The sequence below is a fragment of the Lethenteron reissneri genome, chromosome 26 (genome assembly GCF_015708825.2).
Source record: "Lethenteron reissneri isolate LAM-NWPU_2019-01 chromosome 26, ASM1570882v1, whole genome shotgun sequence".
NCBI lineage: Eukaryota > Metazoa > Chordata > Hyperoartia > Petromyzontiformes > Petromyzontidae > Lethenteron > Lethenteron reissneri.
Window position 1 is genome coordinate 13,802,771 of NC_083804.1, and position 24,336 is coordinate 13,827,106.

Below are 24,336 nucleotides of genomic sequence, written 5' to 3' on the forward strand. Positions count from 1 at the left end.
CTAAATCACCACATCACCACCACCCCACCACCACCACTCCATCACCACATCACCACCACTCCACCACCACCCCACCACCAACACCCCACCACCACCTCACCACCACCCCACCACCACCCCACCACCACACCACCACCACCACCTCACCACCATCACCCCACCACACCACGACCCCACGACCACCCCACCACACCACCACCACACCACCACCACACCACCACCACACCACGACCCCACGACCCCACCACCACACTACCACCACACCACAACCACCACCACCCCACCCCACCACCACCACCCCACCACCACCACCCCACACCACAGGTAGAGGAGCCGGCGTCGCGCGTCAGGTGACGGCGAGCGAGGCCGGCGAGACGCGGTCGCAGGCCCCGCGGGAGCGCAGGCTGTGCCACTGCGCCACGGGCGTGCGTGGCGAGGCCATGGCGCGGCGCCAGTGCGTGAGCTCGGGGGCGCCGCTGGGGAAGCGGCCCAGGACGACGCGTCCGATGAGCTCGCTGCTGGTCCGCGCGCTCCGGCCGAACACTGCGCGATGACACGCAGTACATACATACAACATGCATGTGTACATACATCATACATGCGTACATCCTACATACATACATCATACATACATACATCCTACATACATACACCATACATACATACACCATACATACATACACCATACATACATACAACATACATACATACAACAACCGCCATTCGCCACTAAGTGACGGTGACGTCACCACGACGCTTACACCATACATACATACATACACCATACATACATACATCTACGCGTGCATATATACACTCATACATACAGCGCATACATACATGCATGCATACAACGCGCGCAGCCGTACGCGTGAGGACGGGCGATGAAGTACGACTCGTCTCGGCGCGCCATCGGAGAGAAACGACAGAAAACACAACAGGTGACGTCTCGCGCGCCACTCTCCTCTATTGCAGTTGTGCAAGGGACTCCCTCCCCTCCCCCCGTGTGGCGATGGGCCAGAGACAACGACCGCCCTCTCGTGGCGACATCGGGGAGGGAGGAAGGGAGGGGGGGTCTCACGCGCGTTGACGTAACGCGATTTTTGAAGCAGCGCGCTCGATTGATTCACGCCTCGGACCTTTTTGCCGGGATCAAAGTATGACAAAATAAGAAAATAAGAATAGGTTGTTCAGCCTTTGCTGGCAATAAAATACTTTGATAGTGGGAAAAAAAGCCTTCCGTGTTGTAGCTGCTAACGACGAGCTAAAAATGCCCTGATAGTTGCATTGTCTCTGTGCTGTTCGTCTTTTGGCGTTCTCTGGTCTGACACTGGCGAGAGAAGGTCACGAAGAAAGCCGTCTCTGGTGTAGGCCAATCAAAGACAGTGCGTATACTAATTCTAATTGATGATGATTGCTTTTGTTGCAGTCGAAACGTCGTGAGAATTTTTTTTTAATATTTGTATTATTTTATTATTTCCCTTCTACGTGACTTTACCGAAAGAACCAAGAATATGAATCCCTGCCGTCACGAAAGCTTTAAATCGAAATTTAGTGCGTATACTATCAGAGCCGTGTGTTGTTTTCATGATCACCACAAGTCTGTGTGGTTAATACAGACTTGATTCCTCGCAAAATGGTATTTGGTGTTTGAACATCTTAACACGAATGTTTTATTGCCAGAAAGGGTAAAAGCTCTCCTTATTTTTTCATAATTTACGCTTTTCGTTGTTGCGCGTGCGCGCGCACTATTGTTGAGATAACGCGCTTCAACGCGTTGGCTTGCGGTGTACGGAACGCGCTGGGATCTGATCGTTAGTCGGAGTAGCGATGATGCCTGCGGTGTAGCAACAGCAGCAGCAGTCAGCATCTCCCTTCTCGCTCGCCATTTAAAAGATCTTGTCCGCGCGTCTCGATTCTGTTTAATCGACGCAATGTTGAGTTACGCGCCGCTTTTCAAGGCCACAACCCCCTGCGTAAAACGAAGGGTAGCTGTGCTGTGCATGACGCGTACACACCCATACGAGGCACAAACACGCGGACAAACAATCCCAGTTAATGAGAATAGCTTTACCACTTTTTACAGGGTGACACGCAGGGTGGCACGCAGGGTGGCACGCAGGGTGACACACAGGGTGACACACAGGGTGACACACAGAGTGACACACAGGGTGACGCACGGGGTGACACACAGTGACACACGGGGTGACACACAGAGTGACACACGGGGTGACACACAGAGTGACACGCAGGGTGACGAGCGCGTGCGTGTAGGCGAGTCGGGCGGTTCCGTGACGAGCGTGACAGTAAGTGCACGGTAAATAAAATGCTCACTCGGGCGGGTGAACGGCGGCTCAATACCGGGAGGCGCGCGCCCGGCCCCAAAGTGAGATTAATGCGCGCGCGGGGAAAATCCAGCGCAGAGGAGCCCCATAAATTAGCAGGCTCGTGCACCCCTCGGCGCTGCTCAGCGGTGGGAGCGGCGGCTCGCGGTCGTGAACGTCTCCGGGATGCAATCTTAACCGGGGCTTGAACCCGGGACCGTCACCAATCCGGGGTCGATGAGCGCTGGCTTTGTGGTGGACGTTGACAGTAGTCGTCGCAAGGAGAGACTCACACCCGCCACCCACCCACCCACCCACCACCCACCCACCACCCCCGCCATAGGAATGTGGAATTGACACCAAAACTATTTTTTTCTACCAGGTAAGGCCCCACTGAGCTATGTAGCTCTTTTATCAGAAGCGGTCTGGCGATCACAAATGATAGATGTACGAAGAGGCTTATCGTCATGTGGAAATGGATAGCAGACAAATACTCTAAAACGTGCGATGTTGATTCTAAATGTGGAGGGCGAAATCGGAGGACCCGGAGAAAAATCCACGCGACCACAGGCAGAGAGAGAGAGAGACACGGAAACTCCAAATATACAGCAGGGATCGGCGGTGGGGAGTGAACCCACGACCTCCTGTAGACCAGGCGAGGTAGTTAACATCTCCTAGCCACTTTGGCGGGGCATGAGAAACCACTTCAATGCTCACTTGAGCAGGAATTCACTTGAGCAGGAATTCACTGCGACTTGTGTGTGTGCGGCGATTGCAGTTGTTACAAGCGGGGATTCATTTCGGGCAAGTCTGTCTCTGTCGGCGACCCGAGAGAACAGTGCCGCACACGGGCAACGCCGAATCCAGCAAGCACCTCTCGCTTTGGCCACGAGTCGCGTATCAATCAACCGACTCTGGCGCAGTCTGCCAGCCACCCGAGAAAAAATATCCGGCGAGATGTTCATCTGGGTTTTTGCGCTCTGAGCTAGAATCCCAGTGACCTGGATTTCAACCCTTGGTCGTCGACACACGCCGTCGGTGGCCGGTAATATTCGCAACGTGTCCTGGGCCTCTCCCCGGTCAACTCGGCCACATGCGAGCGAAGCGGGATGGCGCGCCAACAATCAGCGCTGGCGAGACAGCGGTGGCCCGGCTGTGGTGGCGCTGGTCACACTCCCCCCCACTCGTGTGCCCCGCCAGACCTAATAGGTGCTCGCTAACAGCTGTTGCAGCTCGGCTCCATCAGGCTAAATGGGGCTGGGTCTATGGCTCTGCGTGAGTGTGTCCACTGGTTTATAGCTTGATTAATGGTTCCATTCCTGTGAGATGCAGTCATTTTATGGCGTGCGCGTGCACACACACGCACACACGCGCAGATGCGCACACGTAGACGCATAAACACAACGCATGCGGACGTACAGACCGAGCGCCAGAGCCAAGCATTTGCCCGAGCCGTAGAGCCCCAGCCATCTTAGGGGTCAACCTAATCCAAATCCAAACGCTGGTGCTAACCACAGCCTCCTAACCCAACGCTGAACTCAAATCTCAATTATATCCTTATCATTAACCCTGGCTTGAACGTGAACTGCGATACCGAACCCATTCCTGTTACCCGTAGCCCGAACCCTTATCATTAATTCTATCCTGAACACTAACGCAAGTCCCAGCCCAGGTCTTCATCCCTAACCCCGGGGGTCGGCAAACACAATGACAAGAAGATCCGGGTTTTTTTTTCGTTTAGAATTCGGTAACAAAAAAATAAAACCTCAATATATTTCGAGCGCCGCAATATGCGACGTGGTGAATACGAGACGGTGAGTCCTGAATGAACAACGTCACGGAGCGGCGGTCCTGGCAGAGAGTCGCACGCGGATCCAGAGCCACGGGTTGCTGACCCCTGGCCTAGCCCCAATGCCAACTCCGGCTTTAACCCCGACCCAAACCCTGAAGCCCAGCCTTAATCCCCCACGCTAACCCTGGCGCCATCTCTTTTGGTGCCACGGTGGTGAGATGTTAACTGCCTCTTGTATACAGGAGGTCGTGGGTTCAATCCCGACCCTGACGCCTGTTGTATATTTGGAGTTTGCGGTGTCTCTCTCTCCCGGTGGTGCCGTGGATTTTTTTTTCCGGGTCCTCCGGATTTCCCCCTCCACATTTTGAATCAACATCACGCGTTTAGAGAATATCGCCGCTGCTGTTAATGTCCACATGATGATGATGAGCCACTTTGTTGTGCTCTAATCACGTGTGGCCAGGTAGCTTTTGAAAAAGAGATCGTACATAGCTCGGTGGGCCTTACCTGGTAAAATAAAAAAATTAACACACTGGTTTAGTTTTAGTTCAATCCCCTCCTCGGCCCTTCCTCTCGCGCCAAGCGGTTCACGGGGACCGGTGGTCGGGGGTCGGAGGTACCAGGGGCCGTCGGCCAGGGGCCGTTGGCCAGGGTCCGTTAGCCAGGGTCCGGGTATCTGGGGATCCAGTGGCCTCGCGCGACCGGGCGGCGACTGGACTCACCGGTGAGCACGAGGCTGACGTCGTCCAGCAGGTCGGGGGTGACGTGGAAGCTGAAGGACTCGTTGTAGAAGGGGTCGACGGTGCCGTGGATGCACGCCGTGCGCTTGCTCTTCACCACCTTGAGTGCGTGCACCAGCTGCACCCTCGCAAACGGGTCTGGCCACCGTGTGTGTGGGAGGGGGGGGGGGCAGAAATTGCATTGATTTTTTCGTTGCAAAAGTGAGCGGGAGGCGCAGACGCCTGCAAAAACCGCAGCGGTCCTCGACTTGTTTGTCGTGGCATTCAAAATTTCTCCTGCACGGTATCCTTGCCACAGACTGGGCTCCCCGGCCCCCCCCCCACCGCCCCTCCTGTGGGAAGGCTTTTCCAGAGGGGCCGCGACCCACCGCTTGAGAACCACTGCCGTCAAACACAAATTGGCCAGCAACTACAACGAAACTTTCCATTAAAAGGAGGAGTCACTTGCTCCAGCCGAATCGGCGTTAGCGTGGTGGGTGGGCGCCTCGGGTGAATGCAATGGGCCCCTGCCCCCTGTCCATTTTGCACCTCCCCCCCCACCTTGTCTTCGTAGTATGGCGCCTGGGCACCTCTAAGGCACGAGCCTCAGTGCAGTTGCACCGCCTGCTCTCTTGAGAGCCACCCCAGTGCCTGTGCTCGTACACGGATGTTAACAGCCTCGCCCAGGTATGCAGGAGGTTGTGGGTTCGATCCCGACCCTGACTCCTGTATATTTTGAGTTTGCGTGTCTCTTTCCCCGTGGTCGTGTAGATATTTCTCGAGGTCCTCCGGGTTTTCCCTCCACATTTAGAATCAACATCGCGCATTTTTGAGTATTTGGCTGCTATAAATGTCCGATGTTAAGCTACTTCGTTTGGGCTATAATTTGTGACAGGTCGCTTCTGAAGAAGGGCTACACAACTCAGTGGGCCTAACCTGCTAAAATAAAAAAGAATAGGATCTGTAGTTTATTGGGTTGGTGTTCTCGGATAGTGGTTAGAGAGAGAGAGAGAGAGCGACAGAGAGAGTTCACTCCCTCCGGCAACCTCAACAACTCCCTCCGGCAAACGTCAATCGGACATGCACACAGGACAGAGGCCCCTTCAGGATGAGCTGAGCAGCACAAATGGTCCTTGGATGGCATCAAAGGTCAGGCACCTTCCACCGAGATTATAAACCGGGCCGGTGGCTCAGCGGTGGAGCGAGTGGCTCGCAGAGCCCCCCCGCGTGGCATCGAGAGCGCCAAATCAAATTGAGGGACACAAATAAGCCATGCAAAGACGAAGGTACCCCGGGTGGCCCTAGCGGACTGTTGGGGCAAGTGCTGTTATCGAGGAGGACCTACGAAAGCCGGCACGGCACACGAGGGGGGTTGGGTGGTCGCCACCACGCCCGGTCGTCTTTGTCTCCCCCGCGTGGCGATGTTTACTACACACCGCACCGGGTACTCATTTGAGTCAACCTAAGGGAGGTCCAGGACCGGTTCAAATAATCATCACTATTTACTGGGGTCGCTAGGTTGGTAGTGCAGCGCGCTAACTGCTGCACTACCGATCCACAAAGACAAAGATCCCCCATATAGCCTGAACAGACTGCTGGGGCAAGTGCTGTTAGCGAGTAGCACCTATGAAGGCCGGCACGGCACACGAGGGGGTGGGTGGACGGCACCACGCCCGGCCGCCTTTGTCTCTCTAGTGACAACGTTTACACGCCCCACCAGGTACTCATTTGATGCCGAGTCGACTTAGAGGAGGCCCAGGACCGGTTCAGACAATCGTCACCGGTGTTGTTGGCCGTGAGCGGTGAATCGAACTTGGGTCCGCCGGGTTCGTAACGTCGGCGCCACCGCTCCCCACGCACACGAGCACACACACGAGCACACACACGAGCACACACACGGACCACACGGGCGCACAAACACAATCTCGGTCTTCAAATAGAATCTGCGCCGTTTACGACGCTCGGGACCAGATTACGGCTGGACTTTTTTTTGCTTGTTGCTAAACCCTGATTGAATGAAACGCGTGGGAGTCAAGAGGAGGGTTACGGTCATCATTCAGAGTACAAGGGTGTCTCGGGGAAAAAAGGGTAAAACGAGGATGTCAGATATCGAGAAATGATGAAGTTAGGAAACACGGAACGGACGCTGGGAAAAAAAAACGAGGGCGTGTTTTATAATTGAGAGAATGTGGTACTTTGCGGGGGAAGCGATCTTCCAGAAGGTGATTATGCTGTGAGAAATACGTTTGTTGACTTTTGCTTAAACTCGGTGAGAACTAAAAGGAGGGCAGCACGAGTCTCGTCCGCACGAGTGACCTGCGTCAACACCAAAAATGACGAAAGCCAAGCACCTAGAATGAACTAACACCTCGAAGAAAACATGGAAATCATCAAACGTCTTCCGGAAGTTTGGACCGATCAACTAGATTACAACGTACCTTTCGGTAACACAATGATCGCATGGTAACTCAGTTGTCTCGTTCAGATTAAAACGATTTAAACGACGCAAACTCTTGATTTATCTTTTTACTCGGTAAGGCCCACGGAGTAACACGGCTCTTTTCAGAAGCGACTTGGCTATCATTAATGATAGCTCAATGAAATGACTTCTCACGCGGAAATGTGTAGCAGCCAAATCCTTCTCGCGCACGTTCGTTCTAAATATGGAGGGAAAAACAGGAGGACCCGGAGACAAATCCACGCGACCACGGGGGGAGAGAAACGCACAAACCCCAAATACAGCAGCAGGCGTCAGGGTCAGGGTCGAACCCACAATCTCCCGTACACCAGGCGAGGGAGTTAACATCTCTCTCGCGCCCACATAAAAAAAAAATTGGCTGGTAAGACGCAACACGCCCCAGACCTCTGCTTTAAAATCCAGGGCAAATAACTGCGTCATAATCCAGGGAGGATGGCAAGAATACGGTCAGTCAGTACGGTAAGAGTCGTTCTGTGGTGGAGAGCCGAGGGCACCAGGGCCCAGTGTCGAACCTGAACCCTGCGCCATGTCGGTCTGTAGGAGCTGCTTGGCCCTGACGATCTCGACGTTGAGTCGCCCGGCGCTGGGGAGGTAGTTGAGGGACACTAGCAGCTCGCCGAGCTCCACCTCGCTCTGCAATCAAAGACAAAGATCCCCCCCCCACCCCTCAACAAACTGTCGGGGCAAAGCGCTGTTAGCGAGCAGCAGAGCACATGGAAGCCACCGGCACCCGTGGCCTCAAATCGTTGCACCTGATGAGTTGATGAGTTAATGATGACGTCACCCTGCTGCTGCTGCTGCTCTATTTAAGACCGGGAGCCAGAGCGCAGAGCCTCACCATTCTGGCGAATTGCCGGATGCAATTACCAGCGAAACATCGTGCTACTCAAAAATTGTAAATGTTGTGGTTTCATGCTTCAACACACCGGTGGGCTAAAGCAGTGAACTATTTGTCTTTTGTCAACGTGACACTTTTTTACTGATTGGCCGTGTCGAGTGGTGGAGGGTTACGACACATTTATAAATAACGCGATCTAAACCCAAAAACGTTGATTATGAATAATATTGGTCGCGAAAGCAGACGTGTCAAACTGCACACGAAGGGGTTCGGTGGCCAGCACCGCACCCTGCCGCATTCTGTCTCCCCAGCGGCGATGTTCACCGCACCGGATTACTTATTTGAGGCTGAGTCGACCTAGGGGAGGCCCAGTACCGGTTCAGATCATTTATAATCGTCACCGGTGATAGCCATGAGCGGGAATCGAACTCGGGTCACTGGGTTCGTAGCGTAGCGCACTAAACCGCTACGCTACCGCTCCCCACTCTGCGGTCCCACACACACGCACGCACGCGCGTCATCGTCATCGTCTTCATCGTGGTCATTGTCGTCGTCGTCATCAGATCTTGTCCTCCCACCATTGGACAAAAAGGCCTCCCCAAACCATCAACAACTCGAACGGTCCTATGCCCCAAATAATGATCATTTACATTTGTAAGTCGGCGCATTTCATCCGTAGATGGCACCAAAGCGCCACCGCCGTTGTATGGAAAGCCAGGAAACGAGCAGGACCCGCAGGGTGAACGGCCAGATATAGGCAGGGGTGTATAAAGGCCAATTTCAAGAGTTTTAAATATAAATCTAACGACTCCGTCTTATCAGCAAGGGCAAAGCGTCGTTCCATAGTCTGGGGGCTGCACAGCGCGGGGCAAAATCGCGATCACCCCCAGGCACGGAGTCCTTGAGCTCGGAGTGCTTCAAAGACGGCGATCCCAAGATCTGCGGCACCTCGTTGTCAATGTTGCGGGGCCAACCCATCGAGTGGATTGTAGGTCAGCACCAAGGTCTCATAGCGCGGGACCCGACGGGCTATTTGACCATACTTCACCACGCTGGTCAGCGCGTCTCGGTGAAAGCGGGGCGCGCGGACGTGGAAGCGTAGAAGTACTGTACAGCAATCTAATTTATATTTAGTCAGAGCGCCTTCTGAGACTCTAAGATCTCGGGGACCTCGATGGAGAATATAAACGTGGATCAGTTCCTGCAACAATGTGTCAAGCGCCCCCTCCATCCCTCCGCTGGATGTGCTCTCTGCTCGTGTTTCCTTCCCTTGACTGCCACTCTGCGATTAGTCTCGACCACCGGCTAGCGTCCTTTCGAGCGACGTGTCCTGCCCAAGCGCCACATTTAGCTTTATTAGCAATCAGGAGTGAACCTCGCCTGGTATGCAGGATGTCGTGGGTTCGAAACTGACCCTGACGCCTGCTGTATATTTTGAGTTTGCGTTTCTCTCTCCCCATGGTCGAGTGGATTTTTCTCCGGGTTGTCCGGTTTTTCCCTCCACGTTTGGCTGCTATAAATTGCCACGCGACGAGCCACTTCGTTGAGCTATCATTTGTGATAGCTAGGTCGCTTCTGACAAAGAACTATACAGCTCAGTGAGGCCTTACCTCGTAAAGTAAAATAAAAAATAGTTTAGTTTTATAAATGTGTCCTTAAACCTACCACCATCCGACATAGCCAATTAGCAAGGTTTGTCACGCACAACAAAATGTTGCCCATTAGTCACTCCCTGAGCACAAAGACACACGCACACACCTTGATGTGTGCGTGTTGGTGGAGGGTGTAAACCCACAAACACCTGACAATCCGGGTACTTTCGTGATGTGTTTCAGCGAAGGTGATTACAAGCGCCCCACCCCGATCGGGCAGATTTAACCGGAGGGGGATTTGTTGGGCCTCCGCGGAGAGGTGCGCGCACCTGCGAGCTGGGCACGATGGGCTTCCACCAGTGGCCCCCCTTGACCAGGTCCACCTCGGCGAGCGGCATGGCCACCTTGCCGACGACGCGGTGGCGCGACAGCTTGTCGAAGTCGAGCACGGTGAGCGCCAGCGTGCGCCGCTGCGCCTCGACGAAGGGCAGCTCGAAGGAGTAGCGCTCCTCGAACAGCGGGTCCTGCGTCTTGCGGCGGACGCCCGTCTGCCGCGAGTTCTTCTGGTCGGGCAGCAGGCAGAGCTTCACGTACGGGTTGGAGTGCGGCGGCGGCGAATCGCGGCGGCGCAGCGAGGTGACGCCCGCGACGGCGCCCGCGACGCCCTCGCCGGGGCCGTGGCCGTGGCGCGTGCGGGTCGAGGGGCGCGGCAGCTCGCGCGCCTCGATGACCCGCACGAGCAGGCGGCCGTGCGGCAGGTCGTACTGCGCGCTGAAGTGCAGCGCTCCCAGCCGGTAGCGCGACAGGACCTCCTCGTCGGTCAGCGAGTCCGCGTCGCCGCCGGCGTCTCCGCCGCCGCCGCCGGCGCCCGAGTCGGCGCGGTAGAGGCGCGGCTCGATGTTGCTGGGCCGCTCGGCGTGGCGGACGGAGCCGCGGGTGTCGTGCCGCCGCGACGCTGTCGTCGTCGTCGGCGACGGGGGCGGCGCCGCCACCACGCGCTGCGCGGGCCGCCCGGCCTCGGTGCGGCCCGGCCCCGGGCGGGGCCACGGGTCGGGCGGCAGCGGCGCCGCGGTGACGCGGGGCCCCGGGCTGTCCGGCGCCGAGGAGCTGGAGCGGCGGTACGAGTCCAGGCCTGGCGAACGACGTTGGCGGCGATGGACGCGATGGGGTGGGGGGAGGCGATGGAGATGCGTGATTAGGGTGGGTGATGGTGGGAGATGATGGGGGAGGTTAGGGGGTGGTTGATGAGATGGATGACCGGCGGGCGACGGGGTGGTTGGTTTACGGAAGCGATGGGGGGTGAGCGATCGAACGGGGCGATGCGAGGACAACATCCGATTTGCAACGCTCACTGCAAGCAGCGGAATGTCACCCCCGTAGGAGCGAACGTACCCAGAAATCAACTCCAGTTCAAAGGGCAGGTGGCTGGAAACAGCATTTGGAACCAGGACCTAGGATCCCACCCTTGCCAGCTCAGCCCCCCCACAGAGCTTGATTTCTCATGGAATATTTTCCATTGCCCCACCCCCACCCTCCACCTTCCCTACCAACCCCAACCGATGGCTACTCGCCACGGGGGTCACAACTTTTCAATCGAGGCCATCGCTCCCCATCACAGCGAGCCGCTCTTTCCATCGGCCCCAACGCTTCTCACCGTCGGTCTCGTTAAATACGCGCGTGGTCCGCACAACGCATGGCGCACGGTCGGTTCGCTCACGGGAGAGGAGCCAGTGGAGGTGGTCCAGGAGAAAGAGAGAGAGAGCACACGCACTGCACGCCCATAGCACCAGAATGCAACGTTTCAGGTTTGCCCAGAATAATTCGTAAATCGAGGTTTGCCTTTGTTGTTTTGGGTGAGATCGCGTAAATATAAATGCGCCGTTAAAATCCACCGCCAGCCGACGCAGCCAATCAGAAAGGGTGCCAAGGTGGCGAGATGTTAACTACCTCGCCTGGTATGGAGGTCGTGGGTTTGATCCTGACCCTGACGCCTGTTGTATATTTGGAGTTTGCGTGTCTCTCTCTCTCTCTCCGTGGTCACGTGGATTTTTCTCCGGGTCCTCCGATTTTTCCCTCCACATTTAGATTATTGACATTATTTTGGCTGTTATAAATGTCCACTTGATAAGCCATTTCGTTGAGCTAGGTCGCTCAGTGGGCCTTGCCTGGTGAAATAAAAAAACAAATAGTGAAGTTAGCTGGTTTGCCACGTGAACGAAACGTGCCGATCGGCACGTTGCCTGCGTGTCGGGAGAATCAATCCCGACGATTACAACCAGCTTCACCGGGCAGATCTGAGCAAGGCGGACGAAAGGCGCCGTGTTGAGGTTATGGATGTCGGAATTCTTTCTGGGATATATTTTGACATCTCCGGGGGGCGGTGGGGGTGGGGTGCCAGATCTTACCGGAGACCCTGCGGCTAGCGAGGCTGTAGGAGGAGGGCACTCGCGACGACGTCGACGACGACGACGACGTCGACAGCGACGTTGTCCTGGCGGGGCCGTCCCTGGCGGCAGCCGCCGCGGGGTGAGCGTGCGCCGACACGACCATGGCCTCCGCGTCGCCATCGCGCTCCTCCAGCCTGCGACGAGAGCGCGCGACGAGACACGGAGCGAGAGGGCGCGTCAAAGTGGATGTGCCAGTGTTTGTTGGGTACACTCTGTGAACGCGCCCCACTCAGCAGGAGGCTCTGGTGGCTCCGTGTGGGACTCACAGCCAGGGCGGAGTGGGCGCCGGGAAGGGGCCCAGGATCTGCACCTCCTCCTGGTCGTGGCTCGGCTCCAGGCAGGCGCACAGCGCTGCCCAGCAGCGGCTCCAGCAGCGGCTCCAGCAGCGGCTCCAGGACTGGGGGAAGCTCCAGCGGTACCGGAGAAGCTCGGCCACGCGAGACGACACACCCTGCGCGCGCACGTGTGCGGGTGTGCGCGCGTGCGAGCGTGTGTGGGGAGCGGTTAGCATGCTGCGCTACTGGTCACAAATGATGGCTCAAGGAAGTGGCTTATCATCGTGTGGAAATGTATATCTGCCAAATACTCTGCAACGCGTGATGTGGATTCTAAATGTGGAGGGAAAAACCGGAGGATCCCCGAGAAAAAAGTCCACGTGACTACGAGGAGAAAGACACGCAAACTCTAAATATACAGCAGCAGGCATCAGGTCGGGATCAAACCCACGACCTCCTGCACGCTTGGCGAGGGAGTTAACATCTCCTAGCCACCGTGACGCTACGAACCCGACGACCCGCGCGCGATTCCCACTCACGACCAATACCAATGGCGACTATCTAAACCTGTCCTCGGCCTCCCCTAGGTCGACTCAGCCTCAAATGAGTACCTGGTGTGGTGTGTCGTAATCATCGCCCCTGGGGAGACAAACGCGGCCGGGCGTGGTGCCGGCCACCCATCCCCCTCTTGTGCCTTGCGGGCCCTAATAGGTGCTCGCTAACAGCACTTGCCAATCATATGCAGTCGTAGCAGATGGAGGAATCAATGGAGGAGGGAGGGGGGGATGGAAGACACTGTCAGTGCCACAATCGAAATTTAATGAAGAAACATATTCGAGTTAGCTTGCTCCGCCTGAGATGCAGTGATTTAATTGCCCAATTAGATTTTGTTTTTATACTACAGGGACTGGTCCAGATGTCTTGTGACCCCCCCCCCCCGCCAGTGAATCCTCTAAACCTTAATTATATTTTTTTCAAGGAAGGTTTATTTAAAAGAGAAGTTAATAGGCAAAGGAAAAGTAAATTTGGGGTCAATATTAATTGGGGGTCAGTTTATTACGTATTAGGCTTTCACGACCAATATTATCCATAATACAGTTTTTTGGGGGGGGGGGTTAGATCACGTAAATATAAATGTGTCGTTAAACCTGCCACCACCTGACACAGCCAATTAGTAAGGTTTTCCACGTAAACAAAACGTGCCAATTAGTTACCAGTTCAGCACACGTGTGTTGGAGAGTAAACCCACGAACATTTACAATTCGAGTACTGCGACGTTTCGCCAGTAATTACAACCAGCCTCGTCAGGCGATAGCCAGAGTTGTGAAGAAAGTCCTCCTACAGTATTTCGGTCTTAAATAGAGGGGGTAAAGGTGATGCCATCACTGTGGTCCTATCAAATGCGAAAACAAGAGGGGGGGGGGGGTTAATTTCGTCATATACGTTACAATGGATCATGCTAATTTGCTAAATTGCAGAACCTATTATTGGTTGGGCTATTCGCAGTTAATCAACATACATCTGAGCGTGTGCAGAGAATATGCAGTTATCATTAATTGGGGGACACGAGACATCTGGACCATCCCGTAGAGCTCCCCGCGATGCTGAACGTGTGTACAGCGCCCTGTACAATCAAACTCTATTTGCCGTTTTGAGTGCTGTGTACTTTCAGACGGAACCAGTCCCGAACGCTCCCCCGGGTATTTCTTGGGCACGTCACATCCATCTGCCCTTCATTTTGTTCTACAACAACCATTCGTCGGATTTTAGTAACGTAGGGTACAATTATACTTGGAATTTATTATGAACAAGCGATAACTTCTACTCTAGTGGTAGTGCCTTACGCTGATAATCGACTACTGCCAGCCAGCCGAGCGAGTGAGCGTTCTGCCGTATTGCGGGGAGCGGTGGCGCAGCGGTTAGCGCGACGAACCCTGGCCAAGCCTGAGTTCGATTTCTGATCATGGCTTAGGCGCACGACACAAGTTTAAAAAAAAAAAAACGTTAACAGAATAGAATGACTTGGATGGCAGGGGCGTGGCTATAAGGGTTGAGGATTGAGTGACAGCGATAGAGGGATGCTTAGGGATGACGAAAGGTTAGGGGAGGGATGGGAAGGGGTGAAAGGGGGGGGGGGCGAGGGGAGGGGAGGGAAGACGAAGAGAATGGGCGATGGAGGTGAGGCTGCAAGCGAAGAATGGAAGGAGGTTATTGAGGCGCACCCGATGAATGTAACGTGGCTCACATCACCTTGCCGTACGAAATAAGAATACCACAGGTTCATCTTCTTGGTTCTTTCGGTAAAGCCACGTAGAAGGGAAATAATAAAATAATAAAAATACAACATAATAAAATTGTTCTCACGACGTTTCAGCCACAACGCAAGGTCTGTCGGAGAGACAGCGTCTGCATGAATCATTCATTCAGACGCTGTCTTTCTGACAGACCTGTTCTTCACCTGAGGACGGCTGCTTGCGTTGTGGCCGAAACGTCGTGAGAATTGTATTTTATTATGTTTTATTTTTATTATTTTATTATTTCCCTTCTACGTGACTTTACCGAAAGAACCAAGAAGATGAATCCCTGCAGTCACGAAAGCTTTAAATCAAAATACCACAGGTGTCGTAGGCTTGGGCTCGGGGAGGTGTACGGGGGTGATGGCAAAGTACAGCAATGGATTCAAGGATCCATGTGTGTGGAGCTTTGAGTGTTATCCCCGCGCGAGCAATGGTTCTCCTGCGGCCAATCCGGTTTCCGTCTCCCGCAGGCAAACCGCGTTCCCGCGAGTCGAATCGACCGAACATCGCGACGGAGCAGGACACGTCTTCTAGCGAACAAAGTCTCGAGCCTCGGTGACGAGCCCTCTCGTGCAAGAGAGCGGGGCCCGCGTGATTCACGGGCTAGCAATTCGAAATCGACATGCAGACGCCCGTTACGCGCGCGCACACGCGTGTGTACACGCGTGTGTGTGCGTGTGCGCGCGCGCAATCTCGTTTGTGGTGGAATGACGGAGGGCCTCGCAGCTTAGAAGGACAATTTGATCGCGTTACCGTTCATTAGCGTAAATGGAGTGAGAGCCACGGGGAACATTTTCTGTGGTAGATTCTCTATTACCAGCGTGCGGTTTATCCGATTTGTGGATTGACAGCGCACCTGAGATTGTCCCTTCAGCCCAAATTAGCAATCTAAAAACAGTTATATATTATTATTCTTGGAAATCTTTACAACAAATGTGCTGCTCCGGTTAATCCGAAATCCACGTGATCGCCTCTACAGTACAGTAGTTGCAATATCTTTACACACAGTGGGCGGAGTTTGGTTGATGTTGATTGGCGTGGCACTGCTGCTGTCCACTTTGTGAGCCGAGGCTTCTGCGCGGGAGCAGGAAAGTGTTAATATTGCTGAGCACGCGTAAAATGGATAACGAGAGACTAGCGGGGTTGTTGTTGTTGTTAAAGACGTCTTTAGTCCCAGTTGTGTCGCGAGAAGCCATTCTCGCACAGTCGTGCATGAGGCCGTGTCGGAGAGCGGTCCTTGGAAAGCGGCGTTTCGCAGAACTACTTCTAAGATTTACGCTCTTTAATTTTATCGGGGGACTGTGTTGTTGTGGTTGTTGTTGTTGTCTTGCTGTGGTCTGGGACTGCTGTTGTTGTTGCTGTTGTTTTTCTGCCTTGCCCAAGCTTGCATTTAGTGTTGAAAAATTGTCAGGAATTGAAAAACGTTTGCTAATTGTACTTATGTACTCAATTCATTTTATTTTTATTTTCGCGACTTGCTTACCTGTCCTACATTTTCCACTCCTGTCATGTGTTGTATTGTCTGTTGTTTTAACTTTGTGACCCGCCCCGACTGGACATCTGTGAAATAAGAATTTCATGGCACGTCGGATTCCTCCTCCAGTCTAAATAAATATTCTTCTGATTCTGATTAAGTGATCTGTTGCCCACACTCGCCCTGCGTTTTTTTTTTTTTCGGTGAAAAATAACCTCCAATACTTCAAGAGCCGCAATGCCACGTGGTGAATACGAGAGGGTGGGTCCTTGATAAATTAGGCCACGATACAGTCCTTGATGAGCCGCATGCGGCCCCGGGGCCGCAGGTTTCCCATGGTAAACTGGACTAGCATGGTAAACTGGACATCCATAGTGAACTGTATTTCCATGGTAAACTGGACTAGCATGGTAAACTGGACATCCATAGTGAACTGTATTTCCATGGTAAACTGGACTAGCATGGTAAACTGGACTTCCATAGTGAACTGTATTTCCATGGTAAACTGGACTTGCATGGTAAACTGGACTTCCATAGTGAACTGTATTTTTATGGTAAACTGGACGAGCATGGTAAACTGGACATCCATAGTGAACTGTATTTCCATGGTAAACTTGACTAGCATGGTAAACTGGACTTCCATAGTGAACTGTATTTCCATGGTAAACTGGACATCCATAGTGAACTGTATTTCCATGGTAAACTGGACTTGCATGGTAAACTGGACATCCATAGTGAACTGTATTTCCATGGTAAACTGGACTAGCATGGTAAACTGGACATCCATAGTGAACTGTATTTCCATGGTAAACTTGACTAGCATGGTAAACTGGACTTCCATAGTGAACTGTATTTCCATGGTAAACTGGACTAGCATGGTAAACTGGACATCCATAGTGAACTGTATTTCCATGGTAAACTGGACTAGCATGGTAAACTGGACTTCCATAGTGAACTGTATTTCCATGGTAAACTGGACTAGCATGGTAAACTGGACTTCCATAGTGAACTGTATTTCCATGGTAAACTGGACTAGCATGGTAAACTGGACTTCCATAGTGAACTGTATTACCATGGCAAACTGGACTTGCATGGTAAACTGGACATCCATAGTGAACTGTATTTCCATGGCAAACTGGACTAGCATGGTAAACTGGACATCCATAGTGAACTGTATTTCCATGGTAAACTGGACTAGCATGGTAAACTGGACATCCATAGTGAACTGTATTTCCATGGTAAACTGGACTAGCATGGTAAACTGGACTTCCATAGTGAACTGTATTTCCATGGTAAACTGGACTAGCATGGTAAACTGGACATCCATAGTGAACTGTATTTCCATGGTAAACTGGACTTGCATGGTAAACTGGACATCCATAGTGAACTGTATTTCCATGGTAAACTGGACTAGCATGGTAAACTGGACATCCATAGTGAACTGTATTTCCATGGTAAACTGGACTAGCATGGTAAACTGGACATCCATAGTGAACTGTATTTCCATGGTAAACTGGACTAGCATGGTAAACTGGACATCCATAGTGAACTGTATTTCCATGGTAAACTGGACTTGCATGGTAAACTGGACATCCATAGTGAACTGTATTTCCATGGTAAACTGGACTAGCATGGTTAACTGGACTTCCATAGTGAACTGTATTTCCATGGTAAACTGGACTAGCATGGTAAACTGGACATCCATAGTGAACTGTATTTCCATGGTAAACTGGACTAGCATGGTAAACTGGACATCCATAGTGAACTGTATTTCCATGGTAAACTGGACTAGCATGGTAAACTGGACATCCATAGTGAACTGTATTTCCATGGTAAACTGGACTAGCATGGTAAACTGGACATCCATAGTGAACTGTATTTCCATGGTAAACTGGACTAGCATGGTAAACTGGACATCCATAGTGAACTGTATTTCCATGGTAAACTGGACTAGCATGGTAAACTGGACATCCATAGTGAACTGTATTTCCATGGTAAACTGGACTAGCATGGTAAACTGGACATCCATAGTGAACTGTATTTCCATGGTAAACTGGACTAGCATGGTAAACTGGACATCCATAGTGAACTGTATTTCCATGGTAAACTGGACTAGCATGGTAAACTGGACATCCATAGTGAACTGTATTTCCATGGTAAACTGGACTTGCATGGTAAACTGGACATCCATAGTGAACTGTATTTCCATGGTAAACTGGACTAGCATGGTAAACTGGACATCCATAGTGAACTGTATTTCCATGGTAAACTGGACTAGCATGGTAAACTGGACATCCATAGTGAACTGTATTTCCATGGTAAACTGGACTAGCATGGTAAACTGGACATCCATAGTGAACTGTATTTCCATGGTAAACTGGACTAGCATGGTAAACTGGACATCCATAGTGAACTGTATTTCCATGGTAAACTGGACTTGCATGGTAAACTGGACATCCATAGTGAACTGTATTTCCATGGTAAACTGGACTAGCATGGTAAACTGGACATCCATAGTGAACTGTATTTCCATGGTAAACTGGACTAGCATGGCAAACTGGACATCCATAGTGAACTGTATTTCCATGGTAAACTGGACTAGCATGGTAAACTGGACTTCCATAGTGAACTGTATTTCCATGGTAAACTGGACTTGCATGGTAAACTGGACTCCCATGGTGAACTTCACTCCCATGGTGAACTGTATTTCCATGCCCCCACCGAAGACGAACATCCGTGGAGGGATGCAGGCAAGGCCGATAAGTCAGATGCTTTCTATGACCTCCTGTCACAGGTGCTAGCGAAAGTGGCCCCTCGGGATAGAGTCATCTTGTTGGGTGACTTCAATGCCCGAGTTGGTCATGATGCTGGCACCTGGTCTGGAGTGATTTGAAGGCATGGGCCAGATCAGCTCAATAACAACGGCAGGAGGCTGCTAGATTTTTGTGCAGCCCATGGGCTTGTAATTACGAACACGCTTTTCCAGCATCGGCGCATCCACACAACATCATGGACGCATGCCGGGTCTAAGTAAGTACATCTGCTGGACTACATAGTGACGGAACAGCGGATGCGGGCCCATGTCCTTGACACCAGGACCTACTGTGGAGCTGATCTGCCCACTGACTTGTCATCTGTAAGATGCGCCTGCAATTCTTCCACTCCGGTGGTGGGTGTACACCCAGGACCCCACTCAAACCCATAATGGCATGGTCTCAGCTAGCTGATGAAAGTTGCAAGCGAGAATTTCATCATCGCTTGCGGCTGGGGTTGGCATCGTCCCTCACTCCTCCTGATGTCGACGGGAAATGGGCGAGGTTTAGGACTGTGGCTCATGCAACTGCAATGGTAGCTTTAGGTACACGGTCCAGACCTCCTCAGAGATCCTGGCTGACAGAGGAGGTGTTCAGGCTGGCTGAGAAAAAGCGACAGGTCCACTCTCATCGTCGACAGCATCCCACTGAGCGAAGACTCTGGTAAGCCTCCTCATTAGGAGGCTTACCAGAGTCTTCGCTCAGTTTGTGCACAGACTGCCCTACATGAGATCATAACAGTCTGGACCACTGGCTGGGTTCCGCACGATTGGAAGGATGCCCTGGTGGTCCCCTTTGAAAGAAGGGGGACTGCACAAACTGTAACAACTACAGGGGCATCTTACTCCTCAGTGTGCCGGGAAAGGTTCTGGCAAGGATTATTCAACATCGCCTTGCCAGGCATGCTGAGGAGAGGCTTGAGGAGCCCCAGTGAGGTTTTAGGAAAGGGTGGTCCTGCACAGATGCCATATTTTCTGTCTGTCTGCTACAGCAGAGGTGTAGAGAATTCCAACAAGACCTACATCTCTGCTTTATTCACCTGGTCAAGGCCTATGATACCATCAGTAGGTATGGGCTCTGGGTTGTTCTTCGTGCTTTCGGAGTCCCTAACCCGCTGCTCATGATCATTAAGAACCTTCATGATGGTGAGCGGACTACGTGGCTGGGAGTCGGAGCCATTTCCTGATCACCTTGGAGTGCGACAGGGATGTCCTCTGGCTCTCACATTTTGTTTACATCTATTTCGACCACGTAGTTTGTGAAGCCTTGGATGGCTGTATGGAGGAATTTTCATCTGGTACAGATACAATGGGAGGCTGATCGATGCCCAGTTGCGGCAAGGGATGGCTCCCTATTGGTCAACCATGTTATGTATGCCAATGATCTGGTAATTGCTGCTCACTCAGAGGAGGAGTTGGAGGCGCTGCTGCTGAACCTGGAGCTTGCCACTAACAGGTGGGGCCTTACCATCAGCCCCACCAAAACTAAGCACCTGCCTTTGTATTTTTGTACCATCGGAAACTCCACCCCCACAACTCTCAATTGGTAATGGGGCAGTTGTGGAGAGAGTGGAGAGTTTCCCATACCTGGGCAGTATGCTCATGACCGGCTCCGGTTTGACAGCAGACGTCTCACTCCGAATCAGTCGAGTGGCATTATCTTTCATCGGTTGCGTAACGCTGTGTGGAAGCTACAGTGAGGAAAAAAGTATTTGATCCCCTGCTGATTTTGTACGTTTGCCCACTGACAAAGAAATGATCAGTCTATCATTTTAATGGTAGGTTTATTTGAACAGTGAGAGACAGAATAACAACAACAAAATCCAAAAAAACGCATGTCAGAAATGTTACTTTTTTCCCTCACTGTACCTGGTCTGTCGCTGCACACGAAGCTTCAGGTCTTCTTGGCTACGGTCAATCCCTCCCTTCTCTACGCTTGCGAAATGTGGACCCCCCTGATGGAACATATTCGTCGGTTATAAACATTTAGGCTGGCCTGCCTTCGATCCATCCTGGGTTTAACAATATTCGATTGTGTGAGGAGCTCACAAAATCCTTGAAAGATGTGGACAAAGTCCCATCAGTGAGCTCCTCTGGCAGGCAAGGCTGCATTGGTTGGGTCATGTAGCCCGCATGCCCAGCCACCGCATGCCTAAATAGCTTTTGTTCAGCCGGATAGAGGGGGCTAAACGGGCGCGGCGCAGGCTAGAGAAGAGATGGAGTGATTTGGTACAGGAGGATGTGGAGCTGAGTGGACTTGCCGATGACTGGTACCAGTGGTGTAAAGATCGGCCTCTGTGGAGGAGACTCGTGAAGGACGCTACTGACCAGTTGGAGGCAGTCACCCTCCAACAACAACGGAGGGCGGAGGAGCGACGCTCACAACATCGAGCGGAGCGCCGGGTGGCTAAAGCACAGCAAGTTGGCACAGTAGGGGGCACAGGTGGTGCATCAGCCAGTCATCTCAGTCAGTCGACCCGTGGCACCTGGGTCTGTCCCGTGACCTCCTGCCAGCGGGCGTTCGACACTTCACGTGGCCTTAACGTGCACATAGCCTGGCACAAGCGTCGTGGTGACGTCACCGCCACTTTGTGGCGAATGGCGGTTGTTGTTGTTGTTGTTGACGTGTTGGTGTATGTGTGACGTGTTGTTGTGTGTGTGTGTGTGACGTGTTGGTGGTGTGTATACGTACTCTCACCCCATCTCTCGGGTCCAACTGTCCTTTGAGAGGGTGGGCGGGAAGAGAGAGAGAGGGACAAAGGGAGAGAAAGAGAGAGGTCAACAATTGTCAGGTGATGGACTCACAATTCGGGCCGCATGCTGTTAGCGAGCACCCATTAAGTTGCAACGATTAAATAATAACGGTGGTGGTGTAGCCGAGGCAAACCGTGCCATGCTACACGAGGCCACCTTTGCCTTCAATCCACTTTTGACGAACCAATATCCCCCGTATAGCCTTTTAGCATGCTGTTTAGGGGCGAGTGCTGTTTGTGAGTAGCAGCTATGAAGAAGGCCGGCAGGGCACACGAGGGGCTGGGTGGCCAGCATCACGCCCAGCCGCCTTCGTCTCCCCAGTGCCTGTGTTTTTACACGTGGCAGCTAGCTACCCTTTTAAGGTTGAGTTGACCTAGGGGAGACCCAGGGGCGGTTCAAATATTTTCCACTGACGCTGGCCGTGTGGGGCAATCGAACGCTGGTCGCCGGGTTCGTTGCGGAGTGCGTTAACCGCTGCGCCACCGCTCCCCATGACGTTCACAAACAGCACCACCACCACGACCAAACTGCGTGACATATACAGATGTGAGCACTGGGGAGACAAAGGCGGCCGGGCGTGGTTATGGCCACACCACGCTGTCGTGCGACGTGCCAACCTTAATCGGCGTTCAATAATAAGCCCTTGCCCCAAGAGTCAATGTGGGCTACACGGGGAGGGACGGGATCTTTCTACTTGTGCACGGACACACGCACGCACCCCTACACACGATTGTGTGCACGCCACAGACAAACACCAGGACACAGAGATCGATTAATATACCCATCAGTGTGGACAACACGGTGGTGATGTTGATAGTGATGATGTTGATGATGTTGATGTTGGTGATGATGTCGGTGATGATGATGTTGATGATGTTGGTGATGATGTTTATGATGATGATGGTGATGATGTTGGTGATGTTGGTGGTGATGATGTTGATGATGCAAACAGTTGAAGCGTGCACCTGTCTGATCATCAGTGTCCCATTATCGACGTGTTCAGTTTATCTCTCTCCTTATCGCCCTCCTTATCCATGTCTCCCCCCCCCCCTCTGCCTCCCTCTCTCGTCCGTCTGCTGTCGCCCTCTCTCATAACCCCACTCCCTCCTCCCCTCATCTTTTCCACTCACTCTCTGTCCAGTTCCCACCCCACCCCTCGCCTCTCTCTCTCCATGTTTCCCTTCCAGCCGCTCTCATTTCTACCTCTCTCCTCCCTCCCCACTCTCTTCCTCACGGTTTTCTCAATTTGCATTTTGTTTTTCTCTCTCTCCCCACCTCTCTCTCTCTGTGTGTGTCTTGCCGCCATCTCTCTCTCTCTTTTACGATCAGAGGAAACAAGAAGATGCTCGGTATAGTCGGCACTTTGCTTCGTTCATCATTTCGGGGTTTTTTTGTTTTTTCCAATGCTTTGCTTTATGTGCCCCCCCCCCCCCTTTTAAATGACAGATTTCACGAAAGATTTCATGCTCTGCTCTCCTCCTTCTTACTCCTTCCCTCTCTCTACCCCCTCTCTCTCTACCCCCTCTCTCTCTCTACCCCCTCTCTCTCTACCCCCCCTCTCTATCTACCCCCTCTCTCTCTCTACCCCCTCTCTCTCTACCCCCCCTCTCTCTCTACCCCCTCTCTCTCTACCCCCTCTCTCCCTACCCCCTTTCTCTCTATTCCCCCCTTCTCTCTACCCCCTCTCTCTATATCCCCCCTCTCTCTCTGCCCCCTCTCTCTCTACCCCCCCCCTCTCTCTACCCCCTCTCTCTCTACTCCATGTCTATGTTCCCACTGTTCATCTCTCTCTCTACCCAGTGTCCCACAGCAGCAGCAGCAGCACCACCAGCACCACCACCACCAGCACCAGTACCACCACCACCACCAGCACCACCAGCACCACCACCAGCACCACCAGCAGCACCACCACCGCCAGCACCACCAGAACCACCACCAGCAGCACCACCAGCACCACCACCACCAGCACCACCACCACCACCGCCAGCACCACCACCACCGCCACCACCGCCACCACCACCAGCACCACCAGCTCCCCCTCCCTCTCTCCCTCTGGCTGCACCTCTCCCCTCGCTCTCCATCATTTATCTCGACCCAATCGCCCCCCCCCTCGCTCCCGTGTGCTCCGGTCGCCATGGTGACGAGATAACATCACCACGGAGGAGAGGCGCGTCACACGCCCCCCCCCCCCACCTCTTGTATTTACCGCGCACGTGCATGTGTGTGTGTGTATGTGTGTGTATGTGTATGTATGTGTGTATGTGTGTGTATGTGTGTGTGTCGTCTGTGTGTGTCTGTGTGTGTGTGTCATCTGTGTGTGTATGTGTGTATGTGTGTGTGTCTACTGTGTGTGTGTCTACTGTGTGTGTGTGTCTGTGTGTGTGTGTCTACTGTGTGTGTGTCGTCTATGTGTGTGTGTGTCATCTGTGTGTGTCATCTGTGTGTGTGTGTCGTCTGTGTGTGTCTGTGTGTGTGTGTCATCTGTGTGTGTATGTGTGTATGTGTGTGTGTCGTCTGTGTGTGTCTGTGTGTG

At 52.8% G+C, this 24,336-nt stretch overlaps 1 protein-coding gene across 1 annotated transcript in view; it reads right to left on the minus strand.

Moving 5' to 3' along the window:
* Positions 1-325: 325 nt before the first annotated feature.
* The window catches only part of SYT17 (synaptotagmin 17), a 35,073-nt gene continuing 11,062 nt past the window's right edge, over positions 326-24,336 (minus strand). The window contains exons 3-9 of the mRNA XM_061560721.1: positions 21,742-21,765; positions 12,458-12,642; positions 12,150-12,325; positions 10,074-10,876; positions 7,827-7,947; positions 4,839-4,994; positions 326-543 (exon numbers count right to left, since the gene is read on the minus strand). Of these exons, the coding sequence (XP_061416705.1) occupies positions 347-543; positions 4,839-4,994; positions 7,827-7,947; positions 10,074-10,876; positions 12,150-12,325; positions 12,458-12,642; positions 21,742-21,765 (1,662 nt within the window). The 3' untranslated portion in view covers positions 326-346. The remainder of the gene's footprint in view (positions 544-4,838; positions 4,995-7,826; positions 7,948-10,073; positions 10,877-12,149; positions 12,326-12,457; positions 12,643-21,741; positions 21,766-24,336) is intronic.